The sequence below is a fragment of the Mytilinidion resinicola genome (assembly GCF_010093595.1).
Source record: "Mytilinidion resinicola strain CBS 304.34 unplaced genomic scaffold BDZ99scaffold_3, whole genome shotgun sequence".
Taxonomy (NCBI): domain Eukaryota; kingdom Fungi; phylum Ascomycota; class Dothideomycetes; order Mytilinidiales; family Mytilinidiaceae; genus Mytilinidion; species Mytilinidion resinicola.
In genome coordinates, this window is record NW_022985439.1 from 1,477,122 (window position 1) to 1,494,709 (window position 17,588).

The 17,588-nt window shown below is 54.7% G+C and overlaps 5 protein-coding genes across 5 annotated transcripts; 4 read left to right on the top strand and 1 right to left on the bottom strand.

Annotated features, from left to right (window-relative positions):
• Positions 1-1,859: 1,859 nt before the first annotated feature.
• BDZ99DRAFT_549458 (uncharacterized protein) lies at positions 1,860-3,866 on the top strand (the record flags this gene model as incomplete). The annotated part of the gene is made up of 1 exon (XM_033726955.1): positions 1,860-3,866. One exon carries the CDS (start codon positions 1,860-1,862, stop codon positions 3,858-3,860), a length of 2,001 nt encoding a protein of 666 aa, XP_033581973.1. The 3' UTR covers positions 3,861-3,866.
• Positions 3,867-4,628: 762 nt separating this feature from the next.
• BDZ99DRAFT_485516 (FAD binding oxidoreductase) lies at positions 4,629-7,585 on the top strand (the record flags this gene model as incomplete). Its single annotated transcript, XM_033722719.1, has 3 exons — positions 4,629-4,631; positions 6,071-6,169; positions 6,299-7,585. The coding sequence occupies 3 exons, from the start codon at positions 4,629-4,631 to the stop codon at positions 7,583-7,585; spliced, it is 1,389 nt and encodes a 462-aa protein (XP_033581974.1).
• Positions 7,586-9,143: 1,558 nt separating this feature from the next.
• BDZ99DRAFT_458961 (uncharacterized protein) lies at positions 9,144-10,789 on the top strand. Its single transcript, XM_033719050.1, has one exon. The coding sequence runs from the start codon at positions 9,419-9,421 to the stop codon at positions 10,301-10,303; it is 885 nt and encodes a 294-aa protein (XP_033581975.1). The 5' UTR covers positions 9,144-9,418; the 3' UTR covers positions 10,304-10,789.
• A 1,009-nt stretch (positions 10,790-11,798) lies between these two features.
• BDZ99DRAFT_435071 (uncharacterized protein) lies at positions 11,799-15,216 on the bottom strand. The gene is made up of 3 exons (XM_033717470.1): positions 14,951-15,216; positions 14,332-14,895; positions 11,799-14,281 (listed from the first exon to the last, which is right to left on the bottom strand). Exons 1-3 carry the CDS (start codon positions 15,080-15,082, stop codon positions 12,173-12,175), a joined length of 2,805 nt encoding a protein of 934 aa, XP_033581976.1. The 5' UTR covers positions 15,083-15,216; the 3' UTR covers positions 11,799-12,172.
• A 1,662-nt stretch (positions 15,217-16,878) lies between these two features.
• On the top strand, positions 16,879-17,480 carry BDZ99DRAFT_458963 (uncharacterized protein). Its single transcript, XM_033719051.1, has one exon. It carries the CDS (start codon positions 16,990-16,992, stop codon positions 17,404-17,406), a length of 417 nt encoding a protein of 138 aa, XP_033581977.1. The 5' UTR covers positions 16,879-16,989; the 3' UTR covers positions 17,407-17,480.
• The last annotated feature ends 108 nt before the right edge of the window (positions 17,481-17,588 follow it).

A 17,588-nucleotide genomic window follows, 5' to 3' on the forward strand; every position in this document is an offset into this window, starting at 1 on the left:
GAAGAGTTACGGCTACAGCTTGAGCGAGAGAAGGATCGCCGCGGCAGTGTGGACGATCTTAACGGGGACCAGTTGAGTAACTGACGATAGCCTAGTGCGCAACTTGTACTACTACAGGGTTTATCTAGCGTAGGAGTCGGTCGTACAGGCGTTTTTCTTTGTATCAGAATGTTCGTTGGTGTCTGGGTACAGATTGGGTTGGCTGGCGTTTCTTCGTTCGCAAGGGAGAGCAGGGCGTTCGAGGGCTCGCAAAAGAGATTTTGGTATTGCTTAGGTGGTAGAAGATATCATATCCTACGTTTGAGGTACTCAATATGGCCTTTGCAGATTTCCTAATAAGTGATGGTTTCTGTGTCTAGTTGATCGTGTTTGTACTGTACATACATACATACATACATACCTACCTACAAATCGCAACGCATGCAATACTGGTATGAGAGCCCCGATATACTGCTGTCGACAGTCCACGGCGTAGCTATTTCATCAGAAGTGTTCCGAATTCAGCCCAAATAACGTTCTTAAACTTAGAAGTCCGTTCCAGCCTCGTGATCACGTGATAGCTACCAAACGACTTCAAGTATCCGCACATTTCAACCCCACAGCCATTTATAAGCCCCTTCATGCTTGTAAACCAGCTTAGGTACTACAGAGCCTACTTCTAGGTCCAATCCCAGGTCCGTAGATCGAAAGTCAAAGATTCCAATCAACGTCAAACTGAGGCCATTCGTCAGTGTTTATGGAAGCGACGAAAATCTATCGCATGAGTATTGAAGCATCACTACGTTATGGGAGACTCTGAAGCGTATCGGTACGATGTCTGAAAAGCATGGAGATATCTGGAGTAGAGTCGACAGAGTTGTTCACAAATGTGTGGGCGGTAAGGGCTGTGTGCATTAGATATTAGGGTCATGTCGTATACTTCGAACTGCATATCAAACACGCTCTTGATGCCTACTCTGACCATTTTGCTATAGCAGAGAAGCCTCGCAGCTGCGAAAGAGCATGCAGAAGCTTAGATCGTACTACGAGATTTCCGTTGCATAGGTATAGCATATATGCACTGCTGTCACAGTCAAGTTTTTTGTATATATACCTACGCGGCTCCATATCGTACTAGTTTACGCTCCCCACTGCCACCTCTCAAAGAACCTTGAATGGCCTACTGCCCCCAATACCGCTCTCTCAGCGACGCTTGCGCCTCTATTTAACCTCGTCTACTCACCTCGACTCTTCCTTCATCCTTCCTCCACCCTTCCACCACCATCCTACTACTCCACCAATCTCTTCAAGGCCCTTCTTCCAACAACCCTCCATATCCTGCTCTCTCACGCCCATCGAGCAGCAATACCTTGCTACTGATTTCCCTCGTAAGCTCTCCTTCCATTTGTTGGCCCCTTCACGTAAACATCTCCGTCGGCTAGTACGCTTCTTGCCAACTCTTCCTCATAACCTCACCTGAAGCGCTATCACAGACATCTTCCTTTCTTTACCCATTCCCAGTCCGGCTCTTCCTGCACTATCACCCTTATCATTTGCTCAACCAAGCTGGACGAGCTGCGAAACTGCTCCATCTCACTTCACATCGAAGGTCTCCAAGACTCATCTAACACCTCTCAGAACCTCTACTTCTACGACTCTCACTCCCCCACTCCCTCACTCCACAAATCAGGCAATCTTTGCCCACGTGCTGCTAACCAAGCTACCCTCTCAAGCCAGCCCCAGTCACTTCTTCCGCTTGCTTGCTTGCGCTAGTCCAGCATCGTCCTTTTCCATCTTCGCGCAGTCTTGCACTTGCATCGAAGGTGGGCCCACCTTACTTGTACGCTTTCTTCCTTCCCATGTATTAATATTAATCCCAGATGGCGAAGCCGGACTACGATAAGCCCCCGTCGGCTAACACGAGGAAGGGTCAGATTCCGCCGTCGTCATCAAAGCCAAGTGACGCAAAGCCGAAGCCTTGGAAAAAGCTGACTTACCGCGAGCGCGCGCAAAAGGAGCGAGAGAAAGAGCGCGAGCGGGAGAAGAGAGCCAAACAAAAAGAAGCTGAACTGATCAAGAAGGCCAAGGCGAAAGAGGCCGAGCTGCTGAAGAAGGCGAAAGAGGAAGAGGCTGCCAGGGCTGAGAAGGCGAAGCAAGCGAGGGAGAGGGCACGCCTGGCAAGGCTTGATAAGGAGTATAGGGAGGCTCAGCGGTTGATTGAGAAAGAGGAGAGGAAGGCTGCAGAAGCTGCTGCGAAGGCAGAGAGGGAGAAGGCTGCGCAGCTAGCTGCTGAAGAAGAGAGAGAAAAAGCTGCCGAACTTGCTGCCGAACTGGAAAGGGAGACAGCTGCACGACTAGCAGCAGAAGCGGAGAAGGAGAAAGAAAACACGAAGGGCAAGCAAATTGCTCCAGCATCATCCTCAGCCATCTCGCGAGCCAGTTCGCCAGCATCAACCGAAAACATGACGATTCCAGATCCAGGTTGGTCCTTCTCTAGGATCCCCTCCAACGGACCTGAAGTCTATGACGTGGATGCGGGCTCAGTGGTCAACCCCTCGAGCTCTGCGTCACAACAGAGGGACCTTGTCACCGAGCCCAACACTAAACGTCAGGCTACCCTCAATGGCGACGAGGGTCCTTCCAGCCGCACGGCTATGTCCAGGGCATCTGATAGTGTCTACAAGGTGCTTAAAGCGGAAATCAAAGATCTCAAGAAGCAGAACGAGACTCTTAACAGGAACCTTGCGGACCAAGAGAGAGCAATCTCCAAGCTCCTGTCAGAAAGAACGAAGAACGATGCCCAACACGATGCGAAGCAAGCCAAAACTCGAGAAGAGAAAGCTACCCTTGAGCGGGTGTTGGTTGCGAAAGAGCAAGAGTTGAAGGGCCTCGTTCGAGGGCATCTCGATCAAGAGGAGGCCTGGAAACAGCAGAGCCAGGTGTGGAAGGACGACTATGACTCAGTCTGCAAAGAACGAGATGCGCTGAAGGAGGAAGCGAAGGAGGAAGTAAAGCAAGCGGAGGCTAAACGCGTGATCCTCGAGGTGGAACGCGATATTGCGAGGACCGATCTGAATAAGATGTACAAGGCCCACGACATTGCCCAGGAACGTGCCGAGAAGGAAAAGCAAGCTCGAGAACGAATCTCGAATCATCTCGAGAGAGCCAACTCCACCATTGCAAAGCTGAATGGGCAATTGGAAGAGCTCGAGTCCAAGATGGAAGAGCTAAAGAGCGCCAAGTTGCCGACTCCACCCTGCGATAGTGAACCGGGAGACGCGCAGAAGCAGCTCCAGCAGGAACGAGACGCTATCCGCGAGGAACGAGAGGCTGTCAAGAAAGAACGCGACAGCATGAAGATTGAGCGGGATGCTGCGAAGACGATGCTGGATGCTTTGAGGGACCAACAAAATGCCGACAAACGGACCCACCGCAACGAAGTGGTCGACTTGAAAGCACAGATCAAGAAGCTCAGGGAGAGACGTGGAGATGCCGATGACTCCAGCTCTGAGAGCGACCCCGAAGACTCTTTGGTCAAGCCAGATTTTAAGCAGAAGTACGAAGACCTCTTCGCCAAATACAAGGTCCTCATGGAGGAAACGGTGGAGGGGAGCAGCTTGAAGAGGAAGTACGACGAGATGCAGACCTCATCGGTGGAGACCGCAAAACAGCTCGATGCTACTCAGACGAAGTGCAAGAACATATCCGATACCTACATCAAGGTCAACCGGAAGTACGGCAAGCTTCGAGCAGCAGTGGCTGATGTCGGCCAAATGTTTGGAGGAATGACTGGGGATGACTTCGGTAATGCGGGTCGTGCGATCAAGAGGCTTAAGCGTGAACTTCTTGAGATCGATGATCCGCCGACTCAGAGTGAGTGATAGGAGAGATTGAAGGTTGAGGTGCTTATGCGATTGGACTCATGGCTGGAGGGTTGGCAATCACGGGCAATGAACGCTATGCGGTCTTCTTGCTGGGATGAATCTTGCAAGGCATAACACATCTGCTTTGGATATACGGTCGAGCGTCTAAATTGGGCATGAACGCTTGGAGCGACGGAGCTTTGGATTTTCATGGGCTTAAGCAAGCTCGTTCTCTTTGCTTATTTTGGGTTTTTAGTACTCATCCTAGCTAGGTTAGGAACTTCTTCACTATCTTCTGATAACTTGATGACTGATGACTGATTTGTGTGTATCATGTACTGTGTAGAGGAAATGACAGCTGAGTGAATTCAAGATGGATGATGGCAGAGCGACGTCTAAATGAAGTTCTGGTAGTCGCTACAACGGGGCAACTTTTGCCGACATCTCCGGCAAAGCTTGACGCGGTCACAGTCGCGTTCCTTGCGCGCTTTCACCAATATCAACTCCAAGTCGTCCAGTCTTTTTTCTCACTCTTCTGCCCCTCACTCCTTCTACAACACCCAAAATCATGAAAGTCGTCATCAAGCAGTGGAACGCAGTGGCTGCGTGGCGCTGGGACATGCCCGACGACGATGTCTGTGGAATCTGCCGAAATCCATACGACAGCACCTGTTCCAAGTGCAAGTTTCCTGGCGACGAATGTCCACTGCGTACGTCTGTCCCATATGATCTAAAGCTATCTACTAACCGATCTTAGTTCTCGGGGAATGCAACCACTCTTTCCACATGGTCAGTCGACTTACGCCTGCTTCTGTGGTGCACTGCTTACACATTTGGCAGCACTGTATATTTTCATGGCTTCGGCAGGAGAGCTCACAGGAGAAGTGCCCTATGTGCCGGCAGCGTAAGGCGTTCTTCTGGTTTTCGTAGTATTTTGACTGACAAGATTGCTACGTAGCGTTCAAGAGCAAGGCCCAAGATGCGACGGGAGAAGCGCCTCAACTTGACGACGACTCGGCTCTACCAACCTGATACCTCAAATTTCACTTCAAGCACAGTTTACACTCTACCAACGACGAAGTGGAGGGGCGATGGCACAGCCAAAGAGGCTCCTATTGTGGACGAATCTCGCAATCCTCCCAACAAATACTACCGAACTTGCAGGAGAAGGTGACCTACGGTACCTTTATGTGCACTTTCGGAATACCTCAAAAACTCTACAGAGACACCGAGAAGACAGATTATACGGCAGAACCGACGCTGGGGGAAAGAAGGTTGATCCAAGTGATCGCATGCTCGCGATGCTTCAAAGTGGCTGATAGCTACTTGCACCGCCACAGTCTAATCCTAGTAGTTCTTCCTACATAGTAAACGGCTGTGCTACAATTTGAGGCTATGAGACAGTTTTTACGTGGCCGTCAGCACTACTATCAGTCCACGCTAATAAACGAAGCTCGAAGAATCTCCACCAAACCTAGTAATCGCTCCCAATTACCAACAACAGTTGCAAATAACTTTTTAACCTAAAATACTCCGTGTTCGTAATACCCCCGTCTGACGAGCAGGTGCCATTGCAAATATACACATATTTGGAACCATCGACGTCAATATCAATGAAGTCCTAGTCACGCAGGCTAGTACACACGTCGTCCGAACTTGAAATCGTTAGCCCTCCCAGGCCTCCCCAATACTCGCCTTTCAACCCCATATCCTCCCATATACGTTGGTATGCCTCTACTTTCGTGCTTTCTGCTGGCACCGCTGAAACTAAGTCCGAGCAGTTACCAACCACTGTCAACCAGTTATATTACTAAACAGACTAATCCCAGCACAACGCCCTTGCTTGATTTATCGGGCGAGAAACGGACATTGCGGATCTTCTGTTCGTATCATATAGATAAAGGGCATCTTCCATCTTTACTTAGACCTTCAACCAACGCAACCACAAAGCAGCTCTTGGAAGCTTTCCAAAAACAACACCGCCAGAAGTTCCACGCCAACGCCTCTCAGTCCTAACTATCGCAAATAATAAGTACTTCCAAATCCGTGGTGTGCCTGGAAAAAGCTGAGACTTGGCTTTAGATCAATTGGGTTCCTATTGTCTGTTCAATTCCCCCCCGTTGATATCCGAGGTTTCATTGCAAAAATACAGTCAACCCAACCGTGGACTATCTACCTCAACCATGGGCAGCACAACCTGAGACATCTACGCCGAACTGGCCGCAGAGCTCCAAGCCGCTGGCTCGAAAGCTGAGATTCTGACGCCTGGAACGCTAGGCTACGAAGAAAGTATCAAACGATGGAGCGACACGTGCGAGAAGAGGGCTGTAAGCTACTCCATCCACCTAATCTATCCTATTTCTCACAATTCAACTCAAGCCCTCTACCACAATCCCACTCTCAAACATACCTCCCCGCCCCCTCCCTTCCCCACGATACTCACACCCCCCGCACAGGATGCAACCATCCACCCCGTCTCCATCCCAGACATCCAAACCATCCTCGCCTTCGCCCGCACCCACTCCACCCCCTTCGTCATCCGCGGCGGCGGCCACTCCACCTCAGGCGCCTCCGCGACCTCCTCGGGCTTCGTCCTCGACCTCTCCCAACTACGCGCCGTCACCGTCGACCCCGCCGCCCGTACCATCACCGCCGGCGGCGGCACCACCTGGGCCGACGTCGACGGCGCCGCCGCCGCCTACGGGCTCGCGACCGTCGGCGGCACCTTCAACCACACGGGCGTCGGCGGCTACGGGCACCTCTCAGGCCGGCACGGCCTCACCATCGACAACCTGCTCGCCGTGCAGATGGTGCTCGCCGACGGGTCCTACGCGACGGCGTCGGCGCGCGAGAACGCGGACCTGTTCTGGGCGGTGCGGGGCGCGGGGCAGAACTTCGGCGTCGTGACGCAGTTTGTATTTCGCGCGCATCCGCAGCCGGGCGCCTGTGTTTGGCGGTATGCTTCGTTTTCCCCGGGGAGAAGCTGGGCGGGGTGGTGCAGTTTGCGAATTGGTTCCACGAGGGCAATGATGGGGATCAGCACGCTGTTGTTTGGGTTTTCGGCGCCGCCGCCGCGGGGCGTGCCGGTGGTGGTGGTGGTGGTGGTGGCGGTGTTCTATAATGGGACGGAAGAGGCGGGGAGGGAGTTCTTTAAGCCGTTGTTTGAACTAGGCCCGGTGGCGGACATGACGAGGAGTATGCCGTATGAGGAGCTTAATGGGGTTTTGAACGAGGGGCAGGGGTTTGGTGGGAGGAAGTTGTTTGGGGGTGGGAATTTCACGCTGCCGCTTGAGCCCGGGTTGGTTGAGAAGATTAGGGACGACTTTATGGCGTTTATTAGTGCTCATGAGGATATGGGGGAGAGTATAATGCTCTTCGAGGGGGTGCCGTTCAAGAAGATCATTGAGGTGGCGAACGACGCCACCTCGTTTGCGAATCGGGGGGAGTACTACAACGTCGCGACGTGCTTTAAGTGGTATGACGAGGCGTTGGACGGGGAGGTGAGGGCATTTAGCAAGGCGCTGTTGAAGAAGGCGAGCGAGGATGCGGGGGTGTGGAAGAAGAGGAAGCAGGGCCAGGGAGTGGGGCAATATGCGAATTACGCTGAGTTGGACAACGATGCAGCGGAGATGTTTGGGAAGAACACGGCGAGATTGTTGGAGTTGAAACAGAAGTATGATCCGGAGAACATGTTTAGGAGTCACTGGTTGGTTGCGAAGCCGGCGGAGGTTATTGTGCATTAGCTTACTCCGAAACGTCTTGTTGGTAGTTAGTTGGCTTTAGATGTACTTTGAAATTAACAAATAGACATTATCAATTGAAAGAGCTATACCAAACAGGTGACAGAATGAGAGATGGGTCCTCGGATGTTAATCGGATAGAAGGTTCTATGAATAGGACTTTGTAATGCTTTCTGTCAACGATGCTAGTACTGCATCACACTGAATCAGTGATAACCACACACTAACCGCACACATACGACCCGACGGGTCGTGTTAGTTCCTTTGACCAAGATGGAAATCCAGAACAAGAGCTCCAACAGCTCCTGCGTAGTTCTTACAGAGTGCCCCTCAGTGAGAAAGTAGCACCATACCGTCTTCCTAGTCGGTGCATGAGAAATGCTGTAGGAGACTTGAACAGGACGCCTCGGAGATACTCTGTCCGATCTTACCTGGGGCTGAGGCTCGCATTCCCCACAGGATACCTATCCACCACGGCTTCACAGGCCCAGTACGCACCGTCACCTCCCTCTTCCCACTCACCATCACAGCACCCAACACGCAACGATCGACAGGGGTCCCTTTTTATGAGACACGCCTACTCTCGTCGCTCCACCGTAGCAGTGCCTCGTATAACAGAACCTGCTGTATCCAGTAACGCCTCCTTAACGCTCCATCCAGCTCCTCCAGCTCTCGAATTTAGAAACCTAGCTTTTCCAACGCTGCTGCAAGAAACGTGCTCATCCTGTTGCATTGCAACATCGGAGAAGAAAAAAAAAAAGCTCGCTCTCAAGACAGTGCCATAGGTAAGCACCAGCTGACCTGAACGGCGCGAGGCTGGCTGGAGCAGGCCCGTTGGCAGCTGGGCCTAAGGCTGATGGCAGCTGACTGCCCACTGGCTGGTCGCCGTGAGAGCAAAAGATGGCGAGGGAGCAGGCAGGGCTGGGGTGTCGATGGCACGATGCCCGTCCGCACGCAGCCCTCGTCGACCAGCGCGAGCGTCATCGCTTGTAGCCGCCGCCGTGCATGCAAGAGTAGCGGTGCGTCGTTGTGGAGGAGAGCGAGAGGAGTCGGGAAGAGGAAGGCCGCGAGGCTGGCGTGCGCTCGGGATGCCGTGACGCAGCACAGGCGCTAGGCCGGGCTTTGACGGGCGTGCGAATCCTTCCCGGGATCGCGCAGTCGTCACCGGAAAGAGCCGAGGCCAGTGGTGGGCACCCGTGGCGTGTGCGCAGCCCATTTTCTTTTTGGGCTGCCGTATCAACGCCGTGCCCGGTCTGGCCCACGCCAGGGCTCGCAGGGCCGGCTCGCTCTCCAGGCTGAGAGAGTTGCGGGCCCAGCGAATCGGCCGTCAGCTGGGCCATCCGCTCTCGGACGTGGCTGCGTCGAAAGAGACAAGGCCGCACCCGCTGGGGGAACGGGCCAAAGCGAGGCTTACAAGAGGGCTGAACTCAGCCTCGCGCGCCCGCCGACGACTGATCCGCCCGCCCTGCTGCTGCTGCCAGCCCAGCGAGTGCAGAGTGCAGTGCGAGCTCACGAATATCAGGCAGAAGGCAGGCCGCCCACTTACCCCCCCCCCGACAGAGTCCCCTCCCCCGCACCCTACTCCCTACTACTGTGCCAGGGCCATGTATGATCCTCCCCAGATTCACTAGCTACGACACCGCTCCGCCCCTCCGCCGCTCCCGCTGCGATACATATCGCCGCCGTCTGACGTCTGCTGCTGCTGCTGCTGCTGGCTGCTGCTGCTTGCTGCTCTGCCCCGGAACCTGCCCGTCGATCTGCCCGTGAAGCCTCGCGCCACCCCGTGCGTGCCGGACGTTCGAATCTGCCGCCTGCCTGTGAGCGTCGCGAGACCCAATGGCTGCCGCGAAGTCGAGGGCAAAGGCGAAGCAAGAGGCATTGGCAAAAGCCTCAGCGGCCGCCTCGACGGCCCCCGTCCTGTCCCAGCAACCTCCCGCTCCAGCCCCAGCTCCAGTCCCACCTACCGCTCCAATTCAAGGTCCCGCTCCACCACCACCGCCGCCTACGCCGGCAGCAGCAACATCAGCAGCTGCTGCTCCAGAACCCCAGTCACCGGCGCCCACCCTCACGGCTGCCACCACCGCCGCCGCACCACCGCCCAGCAAGGTCGAGCTCCCCGCCAGCAGCGCGAGCAGCCCTCCCTCGCCCGGGACAGGCTTCGCGCCGCCCAAGACGCCGCCGCGGAAAGTCCTGCGCCTGAAATGCCCCTCCTGCAACGACTACCCGGACGGCTTCCGCAGCGAGCACGAGCTGCGCCGGCACACGAACCGCGTGCACCGCAAGACGCGCAAGGTGTGGATGACGGTCGACACGTCGCCCGACCAGTCCTTCCTGGCCAATTGCAAGGCCTGCCAGTCGGGCAAGAAGTACAACGAGTGCTACAACGCCGCCAGCCACCTGCGCCGCATGCACTTCCACCCGCACAAGCGCGGCGAGCGCAAGATGTCGGCGGCCGAGGCGCGGCGCGGCGGCAAGCCCGGCGATCTGGACCCGCCGATGGAGGTGCTGAAGACGAGCTGGCTGAAGGAGGTGGATGAGGTCGTGGGCGGGGAGGATGAGGAGATGGCGGACGCGGAGCCGCCGACGCCTGTTGCGGTGGAGAGGCCCGAGCCGGCGGCGGCGGCGAAGAAGGTCGAGGCCAGGGCACCGCCGACGCCGACGACGCCGTCGACGCGCAGCATGGCTATTGAGAGCATTGTTGATAAGGTCGATGCGTCATAACCCGATTTTACGGCGTTGGCGGGATTCCTGCTTCGAGAGCGCTGAGGGCCGGCTTGGAACGACTTGGGCCAATGACGACAACTGGCCGGGGAATTGGGGTTTGTTGAGCCTGTGCCGTGGAAGATGGGTCTTCTTGGAGTATTGACGTGCCATGAAGGGGGGACTGGCAGCTGTTTGCTGGCTAGGTTTGCTGATCTTGAGAATGGGCATAGTGGTCTGAGACGAAAGGAGTTCATAAAGGATGGTTGTGCAACAAAAGCCGCACCATGGCATGGCCTGTTGAGTATACTGGAAAAGTAATTGATGGATACGTTTTGACTGGAGCACCTTGGGTTGCGTGATGGGCGATGCTCGCTATTTCTATCCTTTACCTCTAACATACCTTTGTTGAGGTGAAGTTGGCAGAAGGTTTAGAAAGGGTATCGATGATCGCCAAAGCAATATGCTGATCTTATCCTTCTTGAGAATGTTCGATGTGATGACCTGGTGCTTCCATGTGGAAGCAACAGTATTGACGCTTTCATGATCTGTCGAAGAAACTTCTTAAGTGGTGCTTTTTGCAGTTGTCAAATATCGACGCCAGGTGTTGTTCAAACCAGCTTGACCTGATTGGGACTCGGATGGCCATGTTTGGGGTCCAAAACAGGCGCCCCCCTGACAAAGTCACGGGGCAGCGCGTAGCCCCGTGTGGAGTGAATGCCGCTCTCGTCGCTCTGCGTCACCACCAAATCAGCGTTTAAAAGACCGGAAAGGAGCTCAAAGCTCCGCAAGAACTTGACAGAAGTAGCTTTTGAAGAAAGAAGAGGAAAATGCAGCGTCAGGAAGAAAAGGGTTGGGCGGCTAACGCTAACCTTTTTGTGAGCCGTCTCATTTAAGATGAAAGAAGTCCGTGCACCACGTCTCGCCTCACTCGGTTTCGTGGATCTGTTGTTTCGTCTCCCAATGCTTTTTAGCACCTACATATTCGAGAACATGGGTGAATGGTACAGATGTTGAGTGTACGTCTGACCTATTTGCCGCTTCGTGAGAGAACAAGAGCAGCCCTATTGTCATTAACGAGGCATGTGGTGGAACTTGGAGGGGAAGCTGCATTTGGCACTAGATAGCTATAATCCGCCTTGTGACCAAGTACGCATGGAGATGTAAATAGCGTGCTATTCAGGGAAGATCAGGCCCTGATCCATGTTTGCTCAGAAGTAACATACGTAATCGTCTATCGTCTCCGAGTCATGTGTCGAATGATTCTCGAAAAGTGAGCGGGCCTGTCAATGATACCGCATCGGAGCCGTTCCGAGATATCTTTCTCCAAATGCTGATATTAGTCGGATTGGCTGGTGCCATGTCCTAGTTGTCAATTGGTCCTTGAGTGCTACCGATAGTCTCTAGACCAGAGCTAGTTAGAGGTCCCGCCAAGGCCACGCACTCCAAACGTCGCGCGATTGTTAGGCACACTGATAGGGCAGCGGGCTGTTAGAATGAGCTGCAAGCTAGCATGATCGAAAGTAGAGGGTATGATATATGTGTGATATAGATTTCGGTTGAGTCAAGCCTCACCCCTTTAAGTATCCGATTGCCTCATTCTCAACGCTTTCTTCCCTTACTCAATCCCAACGACCCTTCGATTAAGCGAGACATTACAAGTTACTTCGATCCATGTCAACCATGTTTCGAAATGGCACCAATCTAGACCAAGCACCAAAACCAGAGATATAAAGAAACTCGAGCGAGTGTGTGGGTATCAAAATATTGCGGTAGCAGATGGAGGCCGAGGCGAGCAGCAAGGCGAAAACGCTTGAACGAAACAATATTGAAGTATCGCTGACCGCAAGAACGCTCACAAACGTAAGGAAATATGACGCTGTACAAGGTTTAGCCCCACATCCTGAGGCTCAATCTCTTTTTGAGATTGGGTTTTTGAAATTTGCTCGCTAGCTGAAGAGGCATGGAAACGGACGGTGAGGGTGCGGAATCTTCCGCATACTCCTCAATCCGTTCCTTTTGAGGCGTAGCACTACGTGGGAGCATCTGCAGCGCGGCATATATGTCTACAGCCGGCGCCGCTTTACGCATAGTGTCGGACGATTCGAGTGAGATGCTGCGGCGGAGAAGCTGTGGCATAGCTTCGGTAGGAATTTTGTAGGAGTCAAAGGAAGGGCAATGTTTGATCGAAGGAGCAGTCTCGAAGGTACTATCGAGTCCGAAGTCAAAACCGGCGAGCGATGGTGCTCTATTGACTTGCTGGAGATCTATCGGCGCGGCTTCGCTAGACGCGCTGCCGAAGCTGAATCGAAGTTTTCGCCCGCGTGCCGTAGGGGATACAGGGGAGTTGGGCGCCGAGCTATATTTCGAGGTCGGGCTGTCCATCGAAACCAGTCCACCAAGAACATTACTGCATTCGCTTACATCTCTGTTGTCATTTTCTTTATTGGATTGCCCATAACTAGACGCTGACGAAGTTGAGCTGGCGCGGCTAAAGACTGGCGTCATGGGTGAACTGGTATCCGAGCTGGTGCTAGTTGAGCCTGATGCGTTGAGTTCCTGAACGCCATGGATCTGGAAAGTATCCAAGGTAGGAGTACGCTCCATATCAGGAAGCGAATCGCAGTTGAGTTCGAGGTGCATGGGTCGTTGAACACGCCCGTGGCCCAGCTTTTTTGGGACTGGCCGATCCAAGGCCTCAGAATCTGGTACAGGAGCCATAGAAATCGTGGGAATGATGCTGGATGGTCGCTGAGGAGAGTCTGATCGGGGAGATGCGGTTACAGACGGAGGGTCGACAATAGTTTCATTCAATCCATTGCCGTAACCATGCACGATGATCTCACAGAACGGCTGAGAGTGCGTTTTAACTAACACGCTATTGCGGCGAGAAAAGCGTGACACTGCAAACTGTTTCATGGATTTGATCGATGTATTGCGAAGGATAGGCGAGGAAACGCGAAGGGGTGCCGGAACTTCCACGGGGAGCTGATGCTGTAAAGAAGAGGTTGACCCGACGTCGTTATTGGTATGAGTGAAGTAGTCCCCCATCTCGCAGTCCGGCTGAATGTTGGTTGGAGGAGTCATGTCGTCGGTTAAGAAAGAATCGTCATCCGGCTTCACAACTTCCGAAAGATAAGTGGTAAAAGCTTCAGTCGCATTGGCCGATGGTACTGCGGGTGTCTTCAACGCCTGTGCACCAATCTTCCATGGTGGGGTTCCAGCAACAAGACAGCATAGTGGGTAGTTGGCCTCCTCGGTATCGCGCACCTCTTTTGGCGCTCGGATAGCTGAGATAAGAATCTGGAGTGCGCCGTATATCAGTAGCCACCGAACTTTCCTCGCGTCTGCTATCGAGACCTTTTCTTCCCGTTGCTTCACCGCGCACTCCCGCTCGAAGCGCATGTATGACACAACCAGGGGAGAGGTAGTAACTGAGATATCATTCGTGTTCGTAGCGGCAATCAGCGCCGCTCGCGTGGTCAGGTATACATCCATTTTGGCATTCTTCGAGCCGAGCTTGAACGCTACCAACGCACGTTGCGATTGTGTCCGGTTAGCTTGACTAGAGACATACGGCAATTTTGGCAGTGGGTGGGGCAGCGGAGTAAATTTATGTCGCCTGTCAAACGCGTGGACATTTTGCAGAACACAGATTCCTCCGCTTGCCGGCTTCTGGGTCTGAATGGTGTCGGCTGACTCCACATCTACCAAGTAGTCATAGAGGCTCCGGAAGTCGAAGTACATGGATCTATAGAGCGACTTTGAGTATGAAGCGCCTTCAGGGGGTGGCCAGTATCCGAACTTTTCGACGTAGAAGCTCTGGAGGAAAGATCGGAAGCGGTCTAGATGAGCTCGAGCTCCCTGACTGAGGCCAAGATTCGAAGTTGATAAGTCATCCTCGAGGAAGTGGCTCAGAGCCGCAGCCACTCGTCCCAAATGGAGGTCCATTTCAAGATAAGCTCTTGTGATGAGTGCTTTGGTGACACGGCGTATTTGCTAGGAGTGTGTCAGCTATGCAAATGCGATTAGGGGCTGGTAGTACGAACATCAAACTCTGGACTCAAACACAGTCGGTCGTTCATTCCGACGCAATGGACGAAAGCGTCTACCCAAAGATCGCGGAGCTGGTAGTGCTCGGCGTAGTACAGCATTGAGAGAGCGTAGTCTGGGGTGTCGACAAAGTTGCGGTATCCCATGTCGTCGATGTAGGCCATGAAGTCCTCATGGTTGTTGATCTGCCCAGACCGGAAGAGGTGCATTCTTTCCTGCAAATCAACGAGGGTTTTGCCAAGATAAGTTCCCACAAGCGGCTTTCCAAGGACAAAGGCGAAGAAGTTGCGTGTTGTAAGGTGCCATTGGAAAGACGCCTCCCTAGAAGATTCGTCTGGAGCTGGTATGTATAGTTCACAAGGCCCTGTAGTGGAGATGCGCGAGGAGCGGCGGCCTGGCGCACCCGAGGCCATCTGTGCAAAGCAGAGACTGAACATGGCACCGCAATTGCTTTCCCGCAAAGCTTTGAAAGGGACACGAAATGAAGGGCCGCGTCGCGAGGCGCCTCTAGCATAGAGATGCACATTGCAGTCACCCTGTTCGTACCACAATTCCTGGTCCTAAAAGTTGCAAATGATTAGTGTAGTCTTGACGTATTGAGACAGGGTAGCTTACCCTCCGTAGCCCATCCCATTCTTCAACCGTCCTCGTCTCGCCGTCCCATCGTTTGACCTTTTCCTGGCGCGTAGGATTCCTCATGGCACTAGGGCCGGTTGGAGCTCTCCTGGATACCCGTATTGGTGCCATTGGGTCCTCTGGAACGTCTTCTGGGAGGTCGACACCGGCAGCTGTCCTCACGCGGGAGAAGTTTGGGACGGAGTCGAGCTTAAGAGTCTGGGTCGACGTCGCGTCAGCTGGGATATCAGCCAGGTCGCCAGACGGCCCGTCGAGATTGACGCGGGACACGGCTGGGATCTGGCCCTGCGTGCTCGGCTTGGCCTGTTCCCGGGAGCTGGAAACGGTGCTGTCGTTGGAGCCGTCGTGGGAATTGTGACAGCTGTGGAAACTGTTGCTGGAAGCACAGCGTGAGCGCAGGGAGGAGCAGCGGCTGGGAACTGGCGGCCGCTCGACCATAATTCAAGATGCTCGCTCACAGGCAGTGGAGATGGATGTTTGAGATGGGCGCCGACTGTCTTGGTCTGCCGAAGCTGCGGGCAGGCAGTATTTGGAACACGGACAGGAGTCCCCTGGTGCGGTTCTCCCAGGCGGCGGGCCACAGCATCATGGATCAAGAGGCCTTTCGGCTTGGATGCGGCGGGAGGTGGGCGTGCCGGACGCGTTGGCGTGCAGGTCGGTGGCGCAGCTGGGGTTGGGTTCGAGGCCGAATTCGAGCAGGATTGGCATCAGGCGAGGCTGATCGCAGTCAAGCGGCACGGCACGGGCAACGAAAGCGGATTGGCATCGTCCAGCAGCTGTCGTGAGCCTTGGTCGGCAGCTCCTGCCAGCCGCGGCGGAGGGCAGAGGGGAGGGCATCATTGCGTGGCTTGCGTGGACGATGCACTGCAAACGTCGGGAAACGCTTGTGCACGGTGCGAGTGCAGCAGCGCGGAATGCAGAAGCACAAGCACGGCCAACAATCACAATCGGAGGAAATCACGATGCTCGTGGCCAATGAGCGGCCACGCAGCCGTCGTAATGTCCCGAAGAAGCGAGCGCGAGGGCCGTGGCGGCTTAGCGCGTGTCGATCGTCGGCGACATTGTGGCATCCAGGTTGGCCTCCAGGTTGGCATCCAGGCTGGCATCTGGAGCTGCCGACTGCACGCCAAGCCAGGCTTCAGGCGATCATGATGCTGGAGCACGCCACGAAGCCGCCAGAGTTCCCAGCGAGCCTCCTTCTGTGCGCAAGGACGGCCATGAGCACAGCGCCTCTGTTTCTTCTAAAACCCGGCCACGAGCACCGCGTCGGGCGATGTGCTTTCCACGCGCAGCCTCCAGCCCAGCACGCTTCACGATGTCCCGCCCTCGGATTTTACCACCTACGTTGCACAAGTCCGCGAATGGCGATGCACCAACTGCACCCTGCCCGTTAGGCCGTGCATCTCCCGCCGAGCTATCCTGGAGCCCTGCTGCTCCCAGCGCGTCGACTTCTGGCCGTGGTGTGGTGAAGGCCGCGATTGCCTCTCCAGATCGCCCTGTCTGCCTCTAGTTCGCGACATTATCTGGACTTCGATCTGCATCTCTCAGTCAGCCACCTGCTCTCAGGACGAATGTGGAGTCGGAGTTGTGTCCTGCTCTCTTCCATGACCCCGCCGTCTGCAGCTTCTCGTTTGTGCAGCCAATGGCCAGCTGCAATTCGCCTGGAGAGATCTTCCCGGTGGGGAGACCGAGCGACGTTCGGCTCTCCCACGGACGCCAGCTTGCCTTGCATCATCGCCGCCCACAATCATACACGCCTCGCGCCTCATTCGTCCACGGCGGCACAAGCTTGAAGCTCTGCATTTCTTCACGCGCTACATCTTGGAGCCGCGCCATGGTGTTGAGAGCACCCTGCTACCCTGCTCGAATCTCTCCGGCCGCCCCACGACGCCTCTCCAGCCCAACAACGCCCCGAGCCTGACGACAGCCGATCGAGCAATGTTGCGAAATTCCATGCTTACCCCTCTTTCCACTTCACTGAAAGCTGCTCCCAACGTCATGGGAATCGAGTGTTTCACATGTGTTACGAGCCCGCCCACGCCCCCCGATCGGTTCCCGGCCAGTCTCTCGCTAATCGGGATTGTATACCGCCAGCTTCATTACCTAGCCTCATGCCCCATGTTTCGAGGAGCTATTCTCCATATCCGCGTCTGCAATTGTTTGCGCCTCTTACCATCTGGCCTCACAGCGTACCCCAACACCACCCGTACACCGCCATCAACACCATAATGTTGGGCCTAGGCCTCAACAGACGCCGCGTAACCACCCCCTCACAACCCCGCCCGCCCATCACCAACTCAAAGGTGGCCTTGGGAAGCACATGGCAGATGTCGCCATCTGCCATCACCGACGGCTTCGACCCCGACATTAGCTTTGCCGACCTTCATGTTGAACACGTCGCTATCATGCTTGCAATAGTCTATATATTTCAGTAGCCAGACCTTAGGCCGCCTCCACCAGAAACCGTCATGGGACTAGCCTTTCCATCCTGCAGTGTTCCCCTATCAATGCCATTTCATTTGCTGGGGCCTTCCCTGTCGTGTCTTCTTTCTACCTAGTTCTGGCGTCTGCCTCCTCCTCGTCTATGATGGCCCTTCTGGGACATCCTGCATTCGTA